The sequence below is a fragment of the Osmerus mordax genome, chromosome 4, assembly GCF_038355195.1.
Source record: "Osmerus mordax isolate fOsmMor3 chromosome 4, fOsmMor3.pri, whole genome shotgun sequence".
In the NCBI taxonomy this organism is placed as follows: domain Eukaryota; kingdom Metazoa; phylum Chordata; class Actinopteri; order Osmeriformes; family Osmeridae; genus Osmerus; species Osmerus mordax.
In genome coordinates this window covers 17,700,424-17,722,478 of record NC_090053.1, presented here as the reverse complement: position 1 = coordinate 17,722,478, position 22,055 = coordinate 17,700,424, and the positions used below count along the sequence as shown (strand labels likewise).

Genomic DNA, 22,055 nt, shown 5'->3' with positions numbered 1-22,055 from the left:
GCTATTCTGTATATTATAAGTTGTTTGTCAAGTGGTTGCGAAATGAAAGGCCATAGTCATTGTGTTGCAATAGTTTTTAAGCTGGAAAGGGAAAGTGAAAAAGGTTAGCTGTACAAGGTCTCGCATACCAGTGGGTGAGCAAATAGACATCTGCAAAAAAAAAAATCGCTTTCCGATGTTGAATTGTGGTCAATTTTGTATTGGTTTTAGACTATCTGCTCGAGTGCAAAGCGTTTAGTATGAAATGTGTTCTAAACGATCTAGGGTGGTGAGACCTAATATCAACTATGTTTACGTTGAACATGACACACAATGATGACACAGCCAAGTACAAGGATTTTTACAAGTTTATGCTGCAAAATGTAAAATATAACATTTCAGATTGTAATCCCCCATTTTGAAATACAAGCAAAAACGTAAAACAGAGAAAAAGAAAAACTCAAGATATCCTGGAAAATCTCTGAGGCAGGCGGTCAAACAGAAACACATAATTCTTCATAGTCACATGAAAACTACAGAAAGTGTCAACCTGTATCAATAACTTAAAACAAATAAGAAAATAAACCATTTAATTAAAAAAATGAAATGTGTAGCAAACATGTATTGGGTGTGTAACTCGCCTTAATGCCAGCATTAAGAGAAGGGAAGGCAATGGGCACTAGCTACAGTAAGGAAACAGGAAGTACAGGGATAGTATAGGCCCCTAGATTGGCTACATGGATAAAGTAGTATACAGAAGGAAGTTAATGGTACCACTTAAATATGGAGGCCAATAAATATGAACAAAGCTAGAGTACCAGAGAGCACACAGCTCAGCTCTTGAAACTACAGGGCACAAGGAATGAGAACACACAAAAGGACTGTTGCTAATTTGGTTCTGGTCAGGGTGACCTTACCGATGATATGTGTCTAACTTGTATGCAACTCACTCGCAAATGTCTGATACCACATGCTGTTTGAGATCAATAACTTAACCTCTCGGTCTCCCTCACAATGATTCACCACCTTTCCAGAATCTACTTGCCCTGCCTCATCCCTCCCTTCCCCATCTCCACCCTGTTCCTCTCTGAAATCACCTGCTGCTTCAAACCCCCTCCTCTACATCTCCATCTCTGACCTACTCAACACCCAACCACCTGCTGGCTTCTGCTACCACTCCATAACTATTATAGTTACCTCCTCCACCTTCTCCACTATCTCCACCTCCAACTACAGTCCGAACGGGGCTGATGTTGTAAATGGACTGCAGTAACTATGCCCAACTCCTGCAGTAACTACATCCAACCCCTGTTAGTATTCCTAACAGATACTCGCCCCCCTTTTCTAAACTGATCCCAGACCAAAGTAATCAAATACCGATTAACTTGATGATCATTCAGCTACAACACGGGTTGAGTTAACAAGACTAAAGCTAGGATTTCTTCTGCTGACACACAACTGAGGACTAATCTTTACAAGCAAACCGTTACTTCTGTAGTTGTGTGGGGTGCTCAGTGACCATATGTGGATGCAGACAAACCAACAAAGAAAGTGTCTGTCTGCCTCAAGTGACTCCTGTCTCCAGGAAGAGCATAACCGTGTACACTTGTATCTGCACCCAGTAGAGACAGGTCATAAAAAAGTAAACATAATGACTTTTACACAAACAATCCATACAATTACAATAGTGCCAATACATTTTACAGTGCGTCATTGGTAAGAATGAACGGGGTGATTCATTTGATGTTGCAATTTCCGAAACTCGAAGGCTAGTAATTGTACACGTACATCTCTGGTGTGTTGAGTGTTGATATAAGGTTGGATTGAAGTAAAATAAAAATAGAAAAAAATAGATACTTGTTTGAGAGGTTAGAAACACAGAGTACAAAATTTAAAAAGACTACACGGATGTCTACAAGGACTAAACTTATGGATAATACAAAAATGCACTACATTACGAGATCCCTTCTTCATGACCACCTCTCTGCTCATGGACATGGTATGGCCCAGTTATCCCTGACCTCAAAGCACTGTAGAAGAAGAGAGCTGTGGGTGCAGCTTGCATAGGGGAGCAACAGTTAAGCTAGCTTGGCGCTTCAGTTCATGCAAACAGACAACGTGGGCACTAAACTGAATTGATCACATAGTGCAAACCCCCCTGGAAGACAAATTTGGATTGATCACCTTAACCCCTGTGCAGCCTTCGGTTCACATGACCCAAAGGTTCACAACGAACCATTGTTTTGTTTACCCAATTTTACCCAATACAAAAACAAATAAAAAGCTTTTTCTTTTAACCTTCGCAATGTGGGGGGTCTGAGACAGCCCGACGGTTAAAAGAAAATGCTTCACTTTGTTTTTGTATGCGGTAAAGTTGTCGCAATACGACGTTGGTTCACATTGACTGATGGGTCAGAATGACCCGAAGATAACACAAGGGTTAAAAAACAAAACAAATACACAACAAAACTACCCCCCACCCCTACCCACCCCCGTAATGTAGACTTTGGTCTCTCCAGGTGACAGCCAGGAAGCAGTATGGGGTGGGGGCGGGGTTGTTAGGCCAGGGACTATTACCATGTGTGTTCAGGAGAGTCACCATCTACAAACCTTTAATCAGTTTACTCTTCTGAACACATCCCAATATCCCTGACCCCTGACCCCTCCTTCTCCCCCTTCCTCCCCTCGATCTTAGCGCATCTTGTGGTCATCAGCGTTGGCCATGTTGGAGCCAGAGCTGTCCTGCTGCCTCCTGGGCTGGGGACGAGGGAGAGAGGAGGAAGAAGAGAGAGGAGGGAGAGAGGAGGGGGAGGGAGGAGGGGGAGAGAGAGAGAGAGGAGGAAGAAGACAGAGAGGAGGGGGAGAGGAGGGGGAGGGAGAGAGGAGGAGGGAGAGAGGAGGAGGGAGAGAGGAGGAAGAAGAGAGGAGGGGGAGAGGAGGGGGAGGGAGAGAGGAGGAGGGAGAGAGGAGGAAGAAGAGAGAGAGGAGGGGGAGAGGAGGGGGAGGGAGAGAGAGAGGAGGAGGGAGAGAGGAGGAAGAAGAGAGAGAGGAGGGGGAGGGAGAGAGGAGGAGGGAGAGAGGAGGAAGAAGAGAGAGAGGAGGGGGAGAGGATGGGGAGGGAGAGAGGAGGAGGGAGAGAGGAGGACGAAGAGAGAGAGGAGGGGGAGAGGAGGGGGAGGGAGAGAGGAGGAGGGAGAGAGGAGGAAGAAGAGAGAGGAGGGAGAGAGGAGGGGGATGGAGGAGGGGGAGAGAGAGAGGAGGAAGAAGACAGAGAGGAGGGGGAGAGGAGGGGGAGGGAGAGAGGAGGAGGGAGAGAGGAGGAAGAAGAGAGAGAGGAGGGGGAGAGGAGGGGGAGGGAGAGAGGAGGAGGGAGAGAGGAGGAAGAAGAGAGAGAGGAGGGGGAGAGGAGGGGGAGGGAGAGAGGAGGAGGGAGAGAGGAGGAAGAAGAGAGAGAGGAGGGGGAGAGGATGGGGAGGGAGAGAGGAGGAGGGAGAGAGGAGGAAGAAGAGAGAGAGGAGGGAGGGGAGAAGGGAGAGAGAGAAGAGGAAGGTTTGAATGAGGGAGAAGAGAGAAAGAGAAAGAAGAGGGTGGGTGGAGGGAGAACAGAAGGGGGAAGCAAAGAGAGAAAACAGGATGAATATAATTCATGTTTGAAAATGCTTATATTCTGTGGAGTCTATATATTATTATCATGTTTTTTTCCACTGGTAGGCAACAGGGACAGAAGAACGATGTTGCCCACTAGAGAGCGACAGAGAGCTGTCCTGGGCAGCAGGATATAAACAGCTGTAGTTATTCTGGGTTGAGAGGCAGACAGCCATTAGACAGGAGGGAAGTCTTCAACATAACACACTTTATAAATACTGGATGACTGGCCTGTCTGTCACAGATACCTCTGTTTATGTGTCTGCATCTAAATCTCTCTCACACACACACAGAGAGACAGACTGCCAGGCAGACGGACACAGACAGATGGATCTGAGAACAAGTTGCTCAGCTTAAATGGCCTGTAGTCGTCATCCATGTGATTCATCATAATAGCAGCTTCGAGGTCTGTGATGCTGTTGTAGTCTAGCCAACTCACACAAGACACACTAGTACGAGCCATTCCATAAGAGTCTCAAACAGACATGAGGTCATGCTTAGGCACATGTGAGCACACACACAAACATACACGCACACACACACAAGCACGAACACACACACACAAGCACAAACCTAAGACATCCCAAACCCATACATGCATGCACACACATACACCCATAAACACCCGGGGACAGTGGTTCAGTACCCTTGAGTTGGAGTGAGGTAACCCTGTCGCATGTAAGAAACAAGTGAAGGCTGCAGGGACAACCCTGAAGACCCACACACACACGACAAAAGAGTGGAACATGCTATGACCAAGCACTACTGTTAAAGCAAGGTCTGGTCCAGATTCAGGACAGAGAGGTGTTCTATCAAGGACCACACCCAGGCCTGTGTTGGATCATGGGTCATGGTTCTGACAGGAAGGCCTTAGTATTGATCCTGCTGTCAGAGCCTGCTTCTTGGCCTACTCTGACTGCTAGCTACAGTAAACCGCAGGTCAATACAGCAGACATCAGGCAGGTCAGACTTGGGGGGAGGCGGAGGAGGGGTACAGATCAATACTAATGAGATATTACTAATTTCACTACCAGGACATAGGTCCTGTATGCAGCGTAATGACAAAAACAACCAACATTTTCTTCTCCATCCATCTCTACTCCATCCATCATCCATCACCATCTGCTCTGAGCAGTCTAGCATACATAACAGGACACACACACACACACACCCACACACTGAACTGGCGATGACCACTTGGTTGGATGAGGCTGTGAATTCTGAACTTTAATAGCAGGGGTGCAGACCCTTTGGGAATCCTGCCTTCTACAGACAGACTATACTGATGGTCCCCACTACAACTAGACTGAAATACTGAGTGTCAGTAATAAGTGTGTGTGACTACAGAAATACCTTGTGTGAGAGTAGCTATAGTCCACTGTCTGGAGTATTAATAATAATAATACATTTTTTTGTAATGCTCCTTTCTTGTACTCAAAGCGCTAGCATTGTAAAATAGCAAATGCCTGTAGATGTTCCTCCTGAGCAATCGTCCCTCTCTGCTGTATGGGACTAGCTGCCATGGAAAAGCAGTCCCAACTTATGAGAATAATTACAGGGTTTCAAGTTACCACCACAGTCCCTGTGTGTGTGAGTTCAAACGGATGGACACAGACACACAAACACACACACACACACACACACTGTTTGAGGAAAATATCCCACTGGCTCTTGTCAAATATATCTGAGTGTGAAAAGATTCAAAGCAGTGCCTAAAGCATCTTGACAGCATTGCCTTACTGATATACATCGAAAAGAAGGTCTTTCTTCCCTAGAGAGCTGCAGGGAATATCTATATTGTCTTTCCCTCCCTCTCTCCCTCTCTCTCTCTCCCCCTCTCTCTGGATCATATGCTACCAAAATGGGCAGATCTGTCCCAGCAGTCTTTGCTGTGCTGCTCCAGGGTAGAAGAGAAGAGAAGGGAGAGGAGGATGTGAGGAGAGGGGGGAGGGGAGGAGAGGAGGAGAGGAGCAGGAAGGAGGGGACAAGGGAGTAGAGGAGAGAAGACAAGAGGAGAGGGGTATGTCATGTAGACCAGGGGGCTTTCTCACATCTCTATTATGGAATACATCCCACATATACAGTTACAGTAACTCTCTTATACTGATTCCTCTTTCTGTTACCATGCATACACTAGCAAACATGCACATGCCTTCAGGTAGACTTTCATTCACCAACACTAACACATATTCACACAAATGCAGACGTACACACACACACACACATGCCCGTTCACACACACATGGTTTAGTGCATGAGAGGGTGATATAGAGAAGAAGACAGACCCTGGTTGGAGAGGGTGTCATCAGTCCCAGATTTTTGATGCCACAGGGTCCTAAAAAAACACAATTTGGTTTTCATCTTAGAGTCAATCAGAGAATCAGTAATATTGGTTATTCTTTCAAAATCATGGACAGACTCTTCATGCACTAAACCCAGATAACAAAAGCACAGAGGACCTCACACACAACCACGCAAGACCCCCAGTCCCCAGCAGTTATATTATCTTGTCTTATAGACCTATCTAGCCCCCAAGGCCCAGCCCAAAGTTACCACAGACCCAGAACACAGTCCCAGCTCGTGCTCTGGGACCTGGGCCCCAGCCGCCCTGTATCCTGCCCCAACCCCAAGCTTACGTGAAACAGAAAACAGCTTCAGCCCCGGATACACTAGCCTTTCCTGACCCAACTCTCCAGCCCAGCCAGGGAGTCTCACCTCCAGGTCCTCCCGGTGAGAGCGGTCCCGGTCCTCAAAGTCTCTGGTTCTCCTCCGGGCCTCCTCAAACGCGGCTTGGGCCAGGGCATCCTCATGCTGAACACACAAGAGAGAACGTCAGGTCAGTCTGTTTTTCTTTTCTTTAACCATATATGCTGTATAGTACTGTGCAAAAGTGTTTTGCACATGAACTTTCACTTAAATATCAATATTATTTCTTCTGTATTAGTGCGGCAGTATAAAAGTGCAATGTTGAGAAAAATTTAGTTTAGTCTTTTCATTTCCTTCTTTCTGAAAGCATTTGAGCTTTTCTTAAAAAAAGACTTTGACAGCGTACTGTATATAACATAGAATATTTTAACCAGTATTTACCCAAACGAGTCAATGGAGAACCTCGTGTACAGTGACGAGAGGACCTTGTGCAGAGGTCTCTGAAGGTGTGCTTGTGAACGCGTGCGGCCGTTACCTGTGCTCTCTCGTCGTCGTACTCCAGACAGCCCATCCCGTCCAGGCGCTGCAGGTCAATCCAGCCCCGCCAGATGACACACACTCCGTTCAGGATCATCGGAGCCTTCAGGTAAACCTGCAGCAGGACACCACACAGCTCAGAATGCTTCACAGGGTCCACAACCAAAGGCACAAGTCACAAAGGCGTTTGGCCCAGAGTTGAGAGAGTGTGTGTGTGTGGTGTGTGTGTGTGTGTGTGTGTCAGAGGCGGAGTTTGGTTTTCAAATGTGGGTGGGACACCTATTTTTAATAACTGTGAAATAGGATTTCTTAATAAAAGTGGGTGAGGGGGTTGATTTTCCATTTTCAAAAAGTGTGATGTACAGGAGGAGGAGGAGAAAGAGGAGGAGGAGAAAAGGAGAGGAGATTTAATAAGAGAGTCCATGGTTCCACGTCTGATTAGTGTGAAAAGCTAAACCATGGTGTGCCTTATAGCGTCTGTCCTACGCATGCCTAAACACACACACTGACTTCGATATGAAAGAAGTGGTGGTTAAACATCTGTTACAGTTCGGGGCTGGCAGAGAGAGAGAGCGAGAGAGGGAGAGAGAGGCCTGTGCGATATCCTCTCCAACCTAAACAAGGACATGCTTCTGTTCACTCACAGAGAAAATTCCTCTGTGACTCTCTTCCTTCCTCCAACCAAACCATTAGCCTTACTAGCTACTAGCCTTACTAGCTACTAGCCTTACCAAGCAACTAACCTTACCAGTACATCAGTGCTTCTGATCATTGATAGAGCTTGGCTAGCCAGGTTCAAACCAACAGAATGGGAGTGTTTTTAATACATTTACTTTAAGTATGTCGTTTTCCCATGTCCAGCCATTTCCAACCTAAACACTGCAGGCTGAAACAGACCTCCCCGCCATCAATAACAGTTACCCAGACTCCAATGCTTTCTCATAAGGAATATTCATTAGCTCAGGGGGCTAAACTCACAGTTTTGGTTGTTCCAGAGCCAAACAAGCATATAGATGAGAAACTCAACTTTACTGCAGCCTCTTGCTAGTTCAGCACACCAGGCCCCGGCGGTAAGACCTTAGACCACATGGTACTACGCCCTCTGCCCGGTGAGATACCAGGGCGCCCGGGTAACACAGCATTTATACCAGAGTAAACAAATGATCAGTATTCAATTAGTATGTAAAACATGAACACACACACTGCTGTGTAATATGTGGATTGTGGTGAGCTGGTGTACCTGTCTGGGCCCAGACCAGGGCCGTGCAACAGTGTTTCTGAGCAGGCTATTTCTAGACAGCCTCACACAGGGGCTTCATTTATGAGTTGGCCAAGCCCAAGATTACCCAGAATGCAATGAGGCTAGGGCGCCTAGTCTGTGAGTGTATGTGTGTCAGTCACTGGGGTGTGTGAGAGTGTGTGTGAGTGTGTGTCAGTCACTAGGTTGAGTGTGTGTGCGAGTGTGTACATGTATGTGTGTGTGTCAGTGACTGGGGTGTGTGAGTGTGTGTGTGTGTGTGTGGAGGCAGCGGAGGAAGTCTGTGGTTAGGCTGTTGCTGAGCTCCCTCCATATTTTCCTTCTTCTAGCAGAGTTCTGAAACACTGTGGGGGCTCACATATGTGGAAGTCATCTCACTGACGCTGCAGACACACAGTCACACACACCAGTACATGACAGGAGGGTTTTAGCCAAAGTATTCCACTCAATTTACGACAAAGTCTTGTGCTAGGGTGGCTATTTAGTCCCAGGTACAAGGACCTGGACTGAAGTGGTCTATAGGCCTCGCATTCAACTGTCACCTCACCCAAACAGGAAATGACATGCCAGCACCACAGGCAGGATTTCTGTTGTGAACTTTAGTAAAGATGGCCACCATGCATTTGAGGGCTACACAATCTGTCTGAGAGGAAAGATAATGAAAGAGACCAGAGTAGTTGAGTAGAGACTGGTATTGGAGCCTCACTTTGCTTGGCAGGTACCCACATACACATACATACACACACACACACACACACACACGTAAGGGCACTTTGGCACATGACTCTTCATTTCGACGCATGCCAGGCTCTTTACAGCAGATCTGGGAGCTGTCAGAGTCAAACACAAACACTTGAGGAGATTCAAAGAGGAGGAGTGTGTGTGTATATGTTTGTGTCTGTGAGAGCGTGTTTGTGAGGCGGAGAGACGAGCTGTTGGTCCAAACTCAGGGGGCAGAAAGTGCTAGAATGCTCACAAAGAAGACCATTGTATTCACAGACCTTGTTGATGTCAGCTAGTGTGGATGTGAGTGAGTGAGTGTGTGTGTGTGTGTGTGTGAGTGAGTGTGTGTGTGTGTGAGTGTGTGTGTGAGTGTGTGTGTGTGTGTGTGTGTGCGTGTGGATGTGTGTGTGTGTGTGTGTGTGTGTGCGTGTGGATGTGTGTGTGTGTGAGTGAGTGTGTGTGAGTGTATGTGTGAGTGAGTGAGTGAGTGAGTGTATGTGTGAATGTGTGTATTAGAGAAAGGGAGACAGGCATCCACTGATTTTGCATAGTAATTATGCAATTACCAATTAGTGTGTATGTGTGTGTATGAGTTAGTGTGTATGTGTGTGTATGAGTTAGTGTGTACGTGTGTGTATAAGTTAGTGTGTACGTGTGTGTATAAGTTAGTGTGTACGTGTGTGTATGAGTTAGTGTGTACGGATGTGTATGCCTGTGTTTCAGATTGCATGTGGATGTGTAAGCGTGTGTGTCAGAGTATGTTTGTTAGTCAGAAACCTCTTAGGAATGAGCTCTCTCTCTTACTCTCTCTCTCTCTCTCTCTCTCTTACTCCCCCTCTCTCTCTCTTACTCTCCATCTCTCTCTCTTACTCTCCATCTCTCTCCCTGTCTCTCTCTCTCCTTCTCTTTCTTACTGTCCCTCTCTCTCTCTCTCTCTCTCTCTCTCTCTCTCTCAATTCAATTTCAATTCAATTTAGCTTTATTAGCATGACTGTCATAGTCTCTCTCCCTGTCTCTCTCCCTCTCGCCTCCTTTCTCTCTCTCCCTCTCTCTCTTACTCTCCCTCTTTCTCTCTTACCCTCCCTCCCTCCCAGTCATTTGCCTTGGGCATGAAGTTTACACTTCAAACAGACAGACAGACCTAACAGCTGTCCCTTCTGTGCAGCCCCCCCCCCCCTCCCCCCCCCAATGACTCAGCCTCCCCCAGCCCCTCAGGCAGTCCAGCCACCAACAGGAAGTGGCCCAACACACTCATGTCCACCCCCATAACTGGCCCGGTGCCACCCCCCTCCCCTGCACACCCACTCCAGTGCCCCTCACCCTGGCACACACAGGGTGCACATTCACAGCCTCTGTGTGTGTGTTTGTGCCCTAAAGAAGCTCGACTACAGGGTTTCCAGTGTGAAGGACTCCCTCTCCATGACTGGTACAGATGCATGTGTCTGTGTGGGGGACTTCCTCCCCCGGAGACCTCTCCTCCCCTTCATCTTACTTCTCATGCTCTCTTCCTGTATCGCGACATGCCTACTTCGTCTCCTCTATCTTTATCTCTCTCACTTCCTGTATCTCCCGTTTTGTCTGTGTATCTTGTTTCTTCCCTGACAGTCCCCCTCTCCCCCCCCCCCCATCCCTCCATCTTTCCCTGACGGGGCGGCAGGATGGAGGCAGGGTGGAGGCTGGATGGAGGCAGGGTGGAGGCTGGGTGGAGGCAGGGTGGAGGCTGGATGGAGGCAGCAGAGTGCTCTCTTGTCGTGGGTGTGATGTTACAGGGCGGAGCAGGTGTGGACAGGTGCAGAGGTTCTTTCAGAGGCAAAGCAGCGGGTTGAGGAAGGACACGCTTCAGAGGGTGGATGCCAGGTAATGTCTAGTCTATTGTCAAACACACCCTCACACACACACACACACACCTCCCATACCACCTGCCGCCGGTCAGAGACAAAGGGAGAGGGTGGGTATTAACGCTCATCCCTCCCTCCTACACCCCCAGCTCTGCAGATACCCCAGGATACCCCTTCAGGGTGTCCCCCCTGAGACCCCCCCTCCCGAAAAGACACTGCTGACTCCTGTCACCTGGAGCCCCCCCCTGTGCTCAGAATTTCCCTGCCCTGCCCTCCCCCCACCCTCTATCCTCCCAAACCGTTCCGCTGTGGTTGGAGCCTCCATCAAGCTACCACCTGTGTCTTTGTATGGTGCTTCCCTGCCCCGCTGACCTCTCTAACCACAGGGCCTTGGGTTCAGCTGAGGATTCGCTCCACGTACATGGATGTGTGCTCCAGGTTAGCAGTCACCCCAAACTGCGTCACTGACGTCACAGTCGTTGTTTTTAAATCACCGAGAAGGAGGATTTCCCAGGAAGAAAAGCCTAAATACAGAGCCTCTAGAGAGCTGAACGGAATCTTCAGGGACTAGGTTCTCAGGCACATACATAGTAGTCGTTGAAAAAGCAAATCCTTGAAATGTTATTCTCTATCTCTGCACCACATTGTCAGTCTTGGGACAGATATCCCCCCCACACCACCATGCAGTCGTTAGGAGAGGGGGTTTGGTGAGCAGCTCGGCACCCAGCCCTGCCTGACATCCAGTCCAAGGGGTCGCCCTCGCTCAGGTCTGTGGACAGGAAGAGGGGAGGTTCTGACAGGAAGACAAGAGGTTTCCTGGAACTGGAGACCAGGAATGCAGGTGACAACCACATGCTGTATTTCACACTCCCTATCTTTCCTCTCCAGTCCCTGGCGGAACCACAGCGGTTCCGACCAATCAGCATTCTATGAGGAACTACTGACAGCTACAGATGATTGAAGTTAGCCCGTGGTAGACAGATGGTTCATCCAATCACCTGCCAAGTATTTTTTGAAAGTGCCTGTCCTTTTTCAAACTGTTTCCAGGGACGACTTCCCAGATGGTTATGTGTGACAAACCATCTGTTGATTCAGGTTAAGGAGAGGAGGCCCTCCTATGTCTTTTCCATCTTACCCAGGGGAGAGGCCACTCAGAGGGCCAGAAAGCTGGAAGCACTACATGATGCCCTATTGGACAGACAGAGAAAGGGAGAGAGAGATAGAAAGAGAGAGAGAGAGAGAGACGTGTAGGAGTGATTGCTGTGACCAAAGGCACAGCAACATTCCACTGATAACATCCCTCCGTACCACCAAGCAGCATGCTTCCAGACTGTACACCATGGTCCAACCAAGGACACAAACAACGCTCACACACACTTCAAACCAGGACTGTCACACCCACACACACACAGAAGGAACCTATTAGTATATGGCTTTCACAATGTCACTGACAAGTCATGTGCTCTTGAAGGGGCTTCCGTTGAGGGTGAAGCGGGAGTATAGGAACTCTGCTTCTTGCTACTTAACTGGCCTTGCTCGTCATCAAACACAGGAACACAGGAAGACACATACACACACACTCAAACACCAACAAACCACCAACACACCCCTATCCGTCACCAAACACCCAATCCTTCATACCATCAGAGCTCCAGTCCTAGAAACTCTGTTCCTCATCCATCACACAGATGATCAAAACCAGACCTGTGTGTGTGTGTGTAGACCTTGGTCTCTTAGCTGGTTAACTTTGAGGGCTACTGTTCTAGAGGAGCATCTTTTGGTGTGAAGGCATCATCCTCCTGGATACCTTCAGGACAAGCTACTGTATAACTATTGTGCCCTCACGTTGTATTCCTGCAGTTTTTCGGATGTTTTTTGTGTGTTCATTTGAAATGTCAACGTGTTTGTTTCTGATTTGCGATAGGCTTATTTAACAGAATTCTCTAAAAACTGTCTCCAGGGATCTGTTTCCAGCTATCAACGATTCCAAGCTTGTTAGAAAACTTTGAAGCCACTTTCCTCAAAATCCTGAATTTGTGGCACTTGGTGTGTAATAGGCTTCTACTACTTAACTTGCTTGGTATTTGGTGTAGACAGGTAACTCCAGCATTGGAAAAGTAACTTTATCTGTGCCTGTTAAGTGGTGTAGATAACAAACCAAAAAACAGTTGGGGTCAATACGACTGTTTATTGTTGCATGTCTATACTACTCCATCAATTCACATGGTGTATTTAATCTGTCTCCCCTGTCTAAATAAAGAATAACTGTGTACTAAAGCCAGTCACCTAGACAGGCAGCCAGCAAATGTTTCTGTGCCTCTCTCTCTCTCTATCTCTCTCTCTCTCTCTCTCTCTCTCTCTCTCTCTCTCTCTCTCTCTCTCTCTCTCTCTCTCTCTCTCTCTCTCTCTCTCTGTTTTCTCTGGCCTGATTACTTTCTGGTGTCTCTCTCTCTCTCTGTGTCTGAGGTCTAAACGTCAGTCTGGCGCCATACTGCTGCTCACAAATGCACCACCCTGTACATCGATCTCATGAATATGGAGATGAGCTCTGGAAAGATACACACACATACACACACAGTATGGCAAGTGTGGCAAACACACACAACAAGAGGACAAACTTGAACAGAAACTGAAAGAGTAATTCCTGTGGTGACGCCTAAGTTTGCTGTCTCTTTATAATGGAATCATTTGCTGCGCTTTCTGCCCTCAAGCAAACATTCCTATATGCAAACACACACGAACACACTGACAAACTGAAGATTTATATAGTCTTCTGACTCCAAATTGTCTCTGTGCCACTTTCAAAGACTTACTCAAGGCCTCTTGTTGCCAACATTCTACTGAACAACACACACAACTGACACAAAACAACTCACACACAAAGCTCCAGATTAACAAGACGAAGAAAACCAAGGTGAGAAAGAATAGATAAAAGAGCAATCTCTTCTCAAATAGCTGAACTCACTGACTAGGCTTGTATAGGGTTAACTGTGCTAGTTTGTATATACCGCTAAATTTAACCTTGCCCACAGCTGGGTCCCATTAGCCAGTAGTGACACTGGAAGCCTGTACTTAGGAGGAGGAAGAGGGAGAGGAGGAGGAGGAGGGGGGAGAGGAGCAGGAGGAGGGGGATGGGGAGGAGGAGGGAGAGGAGGGGGAGGAGGAGGGAGGGGAGGGGAGGAGGGGAGGGGAGGGGGAGGAGGAGGAGGGGGAGGAGGGAGGGCGTACTCCAACCCCCCGCCCTTCCTTCAGGCGCCAAGTTTAAAACTGGTCCTGCTCTGGTCTGGCACTGTTTTCCTTGATAACACTTTTGATCTATGTGCTTGCATTAGTTGCATTAGTTAATAGGTAATACGGTCCTTCTAAGATGCACATTAACATGAATATATGTTAATAAGACTTACTAACATACTTAGGCCTCATTACCTATTAACTAACGCTTGTTACAAGCACCTGGATCTAAAGTGTTTGTTTCTTTACATGAAAGAGGAGGGAGGGAGGGAGGGGGAGAGGGAGGGAGGGAGGGAGGGAAGGAGGGAGGGAGGGAAGGAAGGAGGGGGGAGGGAGGGAGAGAGGGAGGGAGGGAGGGAGGGAGGGAGGGAGGGAGGGAGGGAGGGAGGGAGGGAGGGAGGGAGGGAGGGAGGGAGGGAGGGAGGGAGGGAGGGAGGGAGGGAGGGAGGGAGGGAGGGAGGGAGGGAGGGAGGGAGGGAGGGAGGGAGGGAGGGAGGGAGGGAGGGAGGAGGGAGGGGAGGGGGGAGAGACAGAGCATGAAAAGGAGTGTCAAGGTCAGGGAAGACTCTGCTATTCCATCTCTCATCTCTTTAAGATGCTTTGACAATGGAATAATGAGTGTGTGTTCATGTGTATGTGTGTCTTTGTGTGCGTGGGTGTGTGAGGGTGTGTCTTTATGTGTATCTGTGTCTTTGTGAGTGTGTGTCTTTATGTGTGTGTCTGTGCAAGTGTGTGCGTGTGTGTGTGTGTGTGTAAGACACGGAAGTGACAGCAGTGCAGAGCTCATTAAAACTGCATTGACCAGGGCCCGCTCCTCTTGATGTGGCCATGGATAGAGTTACACTCACACACACACACACAACACATGCCGAGTGTGGACTCCTACTCTCATGCAAACACAGCCCAAACTTGCTCCGTGAAGAGTCCACCCCACTCCCCCCTACACCTCCTCGTCTGAATAATTAACGGGCAGAGATTAGTCCGTCAGCCCAAGGGCTGTGAGGTCCATCGATTTCCCAGGATGCATTTTTAATGAGCTCCTTTCAGCAAGCCAGCGTCCGTGACTGTGGGTCTGGCACATCACCCTGCTCACACCAGCCTCCCAGGACACACACACACACACTGCTCACACCAGCCTCCCAGGACACACACACACACACTGCTCACACCAGCCTCCCAGGACACACACACCAGCCTAACCACAATAACTGCACCTTAATTACTGCAAGAAAACAAAGGCATCCTGGAAGAATGTTTGTTTTTCACCTTCTAGATCTGCATAGCCAATTAATTCAGGTTCATTAAATTCAACAAATGTTAATAAGAACGAATTTGGTCTTTCCTTAATCATGTTTTAAAATAGGTAAAGGTTATTGAAGGCTTCTAGGTTGGTTAATCAATGTGTACAGTCACATCCGATTCTGTCCAGTAAGCAACATGCCAGAACGGTCAACAAAACAGTCTGGACACGTCAGCACTGGTTCTAACATGGATTCTGGGTCCGGGTTCATACAAACATCATGGCTAAAACACACTAATACACAACATGGCTAAAACATGCTAACAACATGCCTACAGGCAGACATGATCACAGGACCTGTTATCCATCTGCTCACCCTCCATGTCATAGTTTGTGTGTGTGTGTGTTTTCACAAACGAAACACGAGGGAACATTGGTGAGCTGCTTCAGGGGGAGGGTGTGGTGCTGGGCGCGCTGCAGCTGGAGCTTCTGCCTGGTTCTCCTCGCATGTGAAGCAATGACATATAATTATGGCTTCTCTCTTTCTCTCCTTTCGCGCTCCCAACCCCTCCACTTCACTTCTGAGACGGCCCCCCTCTCTCTTGGCCCCTGTGTCTCCCTCTCCCAACCATCTACAGCGCTGTGCAAACTTCTTAGGCACCCATGAGATTTTACACAAACGTTGTCTTACTTAAAATCATTCTGTATTTGTTTCGCGGTATGAAAGTGCAATGTTGAGAACATTTTGGTTTCGTCTTTTCGTCATTTTTTATTTAAAAAAATGCAAGCATTTTGGCTTGACACGCTACTGAGACTTGGAGAGCTGTGGAGGGAGGGTGATGGGGATCAGGCTAGGGAGTTAGAGGCGTGCGTCGCTGTGTTTGGGACATGCAGCCCCATGGAGCAGTACCTATCTGTACTGTCAGGAGTCAGGGGCAGAGCTGAGAGAAGTACGCCGAGGTCTGTAAGTGTGGATTGAATTGCCCATCCAAAAATGGTTGGGAGCCAAGAGAGAAAAAGGAGAAATAGAGAAGGGACGGTGAGGAGGGGATGGATGGATGGATGGAAGAGGAGAGGGGGAGTCGTGGGAGACGTGGCGAGATGGCGAGGTTTGGGCGGTTTCTCCCACTTACCTTTCCCGTCTCTCTCTCAAAATCGACGTACTCTCGCGTGGGCGCCTGCCGCTGGTCTCCGTGGAGGCTGGCAGGGAAGAACTGCAGGGAGAGGTTGGTGCCCGTCGCCACAAAGGCCTTTTAGAGGAGAGACAATCAATACAAAGTGCATCAGAGAGCTGCCGGGGCTGGGGGAAGGTATCAATTATGCAGCACATCATCTCTGCCCACCATCAGAGGGGCAGGAGCGTGGAGACCGGGCCGTATTTTTAGGTTGGATGCTCACAAACGTGTGCAGTTATGCGTCAAATATACGGCAGTTCTTACAGTTTTACGTACACAACACAGAGGTAATCTGCTGGTAGGCTACATGACGTTCAAGGTGCCTAGCCCAGTGCCTTCCGTTGAGTCTAGTCTAGTCTAGCACAGCCCTGCTGCCAAAATGGAGAGAAACACCACTGTCATCGTTTTCTCATATAGAAGTATTGAGTTACACACATCTGATTCTCTTTTACCAACGTTCTCTGCTAGCCGACTACAGGGCGACAGAGAGTTTGCTTTGGAGGGAGACAGAGTGACTCAGAGAGAAATAAAGAGAGGGAAAAAGAGAGAAAGAGAGAGAGAGATAGGGAAAGAGAAAAGGGGGAAGAGAAAGAGACAAAAAGAGAGGGGGGGGGCTGCAGAAATGGGTAAAATCTGAAAAATCAATACTAGTTAGAGGGAGATCCTGCTCTAATGACAACCAGTCTAGATGATTTAGGATGAATTAGGCTTCATTTATCAAACTACTTATTGAATCAGACTTTGTCTCTCTCTCCATCCTGGTCTTCTGAATCCACTCTTCTGGCCGGGATGCTGTGGAATTTACTGCCTGACTAACATCTTAAACAACTGAGCTACAAACAGCGGAACTCAGGCAAATCTGGTTGCATGTATATACAACTGAGGAACCCTGGACAGAGAGAGAAAAGACAGCAAGCTCCTACTGTACTTGATCACAGCATATATTTAATAAAGATCAGAGAGACCTGATACTGTATTGGATGTTTTAACTAATGTTCGATTATTTTTTATTATTAAAAACATATGTGTTGACTATATTTCCTTTTAAATGAATTGATAAAAGCAGCACACACACACACACTGAATATGAACAGAGAGAAGAAAACATAAATTCCCAACTGACATCGTATGTCAGATGCAATGTCTCTACCAACAGCTTTAATGCATACTATGCCAGGCCTTATTAATCCATCCGTACGACGGCATGTGGGTGAACTCAAATGAGTAAAAAGGTGGAAGCACGAGCATGCCCGTAGCCACGGGAAGCCGTTATGACTGTGCCAGTGACGATTTTAGACTCTTTTTAGGCGTGCTCAAGTACCCCTAAATTTAATCTCAGCACCCCTAAAAATAATAATAAAAAAATACAAATACAAATTAATTATTAAAAATGATTAAATATCTTAAATAAGTTTTAGTGCTCGCAAACGTGTCTGTTAGTGACAGATGACAAACAATTACAGGATCAAAGGGCTTTAAACAGGTTTAATATCCATTGTCACCATTCACCTTTAACGTTGGTAGTCTGCCAGTAAAACCAAAGGAGAAGAAGTAGGTAGTTAATTTCATGGCACAGATTAAGAACAAATCACATTCTAATTGGGGGCTGAGCCCCCTAAAGGTCTAATCCTAGAATCGCCCCTGGACTGTGCCCATTTTCACAAGATTTTGGACTGCAGCAGAGATTTTTTTCTCGGTACTTGAAAAGCATACCTGTAGGCCTAAAGCATGAACTGTGACCTAGAATGCATTAAGTCTTCTCTCTAACCATTTGAACAATAACTTTGGTTTCGAAAGGAAGAAAAACATTGACTGTCTAGACTATAATTATAGAAAGCACGTTGGATGTTTGTGTCTGAAATCCCAGGGTCATGGACAATAGCTGATAATGTCTTGTTATTTAAAATAAAATGTATAATGCGAAATATAGAACTCACTATCTCTGAGCGTCCGTCTCTGCAAGCGTTCTGGAACCGGGCCTGTCTCTCCTCGTGAGGTCGGTCTCGGAACCCGGTATATTTGATCTGAAAAGTACAGACGACTCAAAGCGTTAGGGAAAAACATTTTGCGAAAGAAACAAAATTAGGAATCCTGAATAGCCTACTGGGCTTTATGTCCGATGATATAGGGAAATAAATTCGACCCCCTAATCCGAATCTCGCGCTATTGATTTGATTGAGAGGTTAAAAACTGGGCAACAATGAAACCATGAGGTGCAATATTTTATTTCCATAAAGAATGGAATGATGAAACATCTTGTGAAATCAGCATAGTTTTACACAAGGAGAGCCATCGTCTCAGTCATATGATGGACAAGCCTAAGACCTCCACATCAAGATTAAGAACAATTTGTAATATTTAAACGTGAGATTTATGAATAACTCGGAACACATTATATTACATAGACTACCATAGATTATGCAGTTAATATTAGTAAACTAATTTTAGATAGCCATTTCGGCCTGTATCTTTAGAACGGAGACGCTTTCCTGACTCGACGTTCATTTCTGCTTTATGAGTTACTTTGTTTCCGCCACCAGTTTATTCATCGAAACCTAAAAGAATTTACCTCGCACTCGCGACTGAGTTTCCTGAAGAACTCTTCGTTTTCAAACTTGCTCCGCTGATCCGGGACGACCCGAGGCATCTTGAAGGATGTCTGAGCTATTTTTCTTTGACTTTAAATGTTTCTAAACGAGAGAAGCTTTTGCTGTTAGACAGTAGTCCCGTTTTCAACTCCTTCCGCGTCTTTTCAGAAGAGTGTGTCCCAAAGTCTTTATGCGATATGTACCTTATTGTCAAAAAGTCGGGTCGTGATCTCTCAACTACAAGGTGGTCACTTTCTGCCACTACACTGTGCTAAACTCAATTTCGCAATTGGCTATTATTCGCTCTCACCCCGAAGCGTGTGATCAGCGTCCACTGACAACAAACGGGCGCTCTCTCGACTTTATCCGTTGCGCTGCATGTCTGAGACTACTTCCTGGCTCCCGCGAGTCCGACTCCTGACTGTACACCACAAATACTCCCCCCCATTCACAATTCTACTCACTATAGGGACCAAGTGCGCAGGCGTCTCAACTTAACATAGCTTTAATAGACTTATGGATAGTGGGGCATACTAGAGAGAAACAGATCCACATGCACACTTCCACCCTATTCCATGACCCAAACTCCCAATTGTTCTTGGCACTCCTACGTACCCGCGGTATGAGCGTGGGTATGCAATGGCAGGTAGGCGTATAATAACACGCCTGAGATGCAGAAAGACATAATTCCACCCACTAATCACACACTGGGGCGTTTCTCTTAGTAAATAAAACAATTTACTTGGTTTGATAATCTACCACAGGACTGTACGAAGTCTTTTTAATCTCTACATAAGACGCATGCACATGCATTTATACACATAGGTAACATACAGTTCAGAACATAAAACAAGGATGAGGAAGGATATACATTGAGAGAGATATTAGTGGAGAGAAAGAGAAGACGAACGGAGCCTTCATAGCACCACCACCTAACACACATTAATTAATAAGATATTCTGTGGTCACTGGGCATGATCTGTTCTGGCAGATGACTCCGAGAATTGGCGAGGTGTGTGTGCACTATGCATGTGTGTTCGTGTGAGTGATCCGTATGAGTCGGAATGCTTGGATGGATGGAGACTGTTTATATGTTTTCATGCATTTGTATTTCTGATGAGAGTGTGTTTTTGTGTGTCTGTGCAAATCTCTTATACTCTTCAAACACCCTTCTCTCTCTTGATACCAAACTCTTGCTTTAAAGGTTTTGGTACGCGTGCAGGAGACGTGGGTTCTAGAAGGTCTCTAAGGTCTAGAGGTCACTCTTCTCTGATGATGTCAGCTCAGTCACTGCCACGGAATAGGTTTGTTTTCAAATGTGGACGGGACAGCTTTTTTAAACAACTGAGGATACGGCTGTTAAATATAATTTTATTGATTAAAGTGTGTGTGTGTGGGGGGGGCGACCAGATTGGCTGTTTTCATGTCTAATGAAACCTACTTTCCAGGTCACTGCTGTTTCTCTAGACAGTTCTCATCTGCTCTAGACCCTGTGGGCTGTCACATCAGTCTCCCAACTCTTCAACAGACTGATTGTTGACTGGTATGAAATATTAAAGAGAATCAACCGAAGACAACCATGAGAGCTGACTTAAGACATTTCCGCATGTGTAGATGTAGCCTGTGTCTGTGTGTGTGAGAAATATATACGTGTTTGTGTGTCTTTCTTCTGTTATCTATGATGATCAGATGACATCTGCTTAATGATTGAGATGGTTTCGGGAGTCTGGGGATTGGCAACTCTCAAAGCAGCCTGTCTCTGCCCTGCGTGTCTGAACACTTCTTGCCGCCTCTGCAGGAACCTCCAAGAGCAACCTGCTGTAAACACACCCAACAGTGCTACCGTGCACCTCTGAAGCACAACGGAAAATCTCTCAATCACTTTTCTCGGTGTACGAAAAAGACGCATGCTGCGTTGAAAGGACGCCTCTGACAGGCGTGCAATGAGATGAATTATTCAGGCGTGAGTGATCCACATCTGGGACGCTGTTGTGGCACTACAAGCGGCTGGTTTGCAAGTAGAGCAGGCTTGGTCCAGTTACGCTGTTCTACAGCGCAGGTCAGATGAGGACGAAAACATTAGCCTTTAAAAAAAAAAAGTCTTCACAACTTTATTTAGTTACTCATGAAATGTGAAATTCGTATTTTGACTTGACTATTGTGTATGAGGGATCAGTGGCCTACCAACTTTCTATAGCTGGCACACTGGATAAATGTTGTTTTGAGTGTAGGCCTATGTGTGTGTGTGTGTGTGTGTGTCTGAATTTAGAGTGGGCATCAGAAGTGATCAAACCGAGCATAGCACCCACGTCAGAGGCTGGGAATCACGCGGCACAAGCGCCGGCCGTGATAAATTATGTTACCGAATCTCCTTGGCTATCTGGCTTCCTCGGCTCTCACGCACAGCACAAAAACCGAACGGGAGTACTCGCCGTTAACTGCAGCTGGAACGGTGCCACTAGGAGAGCCCCTGGTCTAGATTAAGGTGTGTCTCGGGACGAGGTCAGACGGCGGGACACGACGGGACGGTGGCAGTCTGCCTGTCTGTCGGGATCCTCCGCGTGAGAGCAAAAAATAACACAATAAACTGACACACGTATTGGCACACTTACAAACTTGCACGGTAAAAGGCACACATACGTTTACACTCAATACAGCCTGCCGTAATTTAGTTCCCTCTGGCGGATGGACACTTTCATGCAGATAATCTTTTTCTCCACCCAACATTCATCTCAGTAATTTCTCGCACGCACTTTCTTGTGAAAGTGGTTTGGAACCACAAAGCTGTGCCTGAATCAAAGTCGAAATATTTCACCCTAATTCTTCTTGGCGCAATGTTTGATGTTTTGGCGTAGTTTAGCGGGAACAGGATATGACATTTCAACGCATCCCTTTCTCTCGAAACCGTGAGAGCAGCTCACACCCGTCTCCTCCGTAATGAAACCACAAAGGAAGTAGTAAACTCAAGATTCTTAAGATTCACCTACCGTTACCATAGCGACCACACCCTCCTGGGCCCCGACCTTCCTGGAGCCAACATCATGCTCAGCACTTCCTGTACTCTGTCACTGGCCTTAGGACAATGCACGTGTGTGTATGCACACATACCTGAATTGTATTTGTACAAGAATTCTGTGCTTGTGTGTGTACCAGTGGAGTGTATTTGTGCATTTTTGTCTTAGGCCTAATGCAACC

General features: G+C 46.9%; 1 protein-coding gene across 3 annotated transcripts; it reads right to left on the bottom strand.

Moving 5' to 3' along the window:
* Nucleotides 1-329: 329 nt before the first annotated feature.
* Nucleotides 330-19,293, bottom strand: cbfb (core-binding factor subunit beta). Of its 3 annotated transcripts, none has more exons than XM_067235429.1 (7): nucleotides 18,842-19,252; nucleotides 18,210-18,296; nucleotides 16,231-16,347; nucleotides 6,806-6,922; nucleotides 6,340-6,435; nucleotides 5,910-5,959; nucleotides 330-2,736 (listed from the first exon to the last, which is right to left on the bottom strand). In XM_067235429.1, exons 1-6 carry the CDS (start codon nucleotides 18,917-18,919, stop codon nucleotides 5,930-5,932), a joined length of 525 nt encoding a protein of 174 aa, XP_067091530.1. In that variant the 5' UTR covers nucleotides 18,920-19,252; the 3' UTR covers nucleotides 330-2,736; nucleotides 5,910-5,929. The 3 variants fall into 3 exon arrangements, with proteins under 3 accessions (XP_067091530.1, XP_067091529.1, XP_067091531.1); XM_067235430.1 differs by having other exon boundaries at nucleotides 2,673-2,731; XM_067235428.1 differs by lacking the exon at nucleotides 5,910-5,959 and having other exon boundaries at nucleotides 18,842-19,293.
* Nucleotides 19,294-22,055: the final 2,762 nt, after the last annotated feature.

What these genes read in the sequence shown, in the direction of transcription:
- cbfb (XM_067235428.1), bottom strand. Translation starts at nt 18,919, where the DNA reads ATGCCTCGGGTCGTCCCGGATCAGCGGAGCAAGTTTGAAAACGAAGAG. An exon ending in TTGAGAGAGAGACGGGAAAG is followed by an intron (nt 6,923 to 16,230) that starts GTAAGTGGGAGA and finishes GTCCTGCTGCAG; the next exon opens with GTTTACCTGAAGGCTCCGAT. An exon ending in CTCACCGGGAGGACCTGGAG is followed by an intron (nt 2,737 to 6,339) that starts GTGAGACTCCCT and finishes CCTCGTCCCCAG; the next exon opens with CCCAGGAGGCAGCAGGACAG.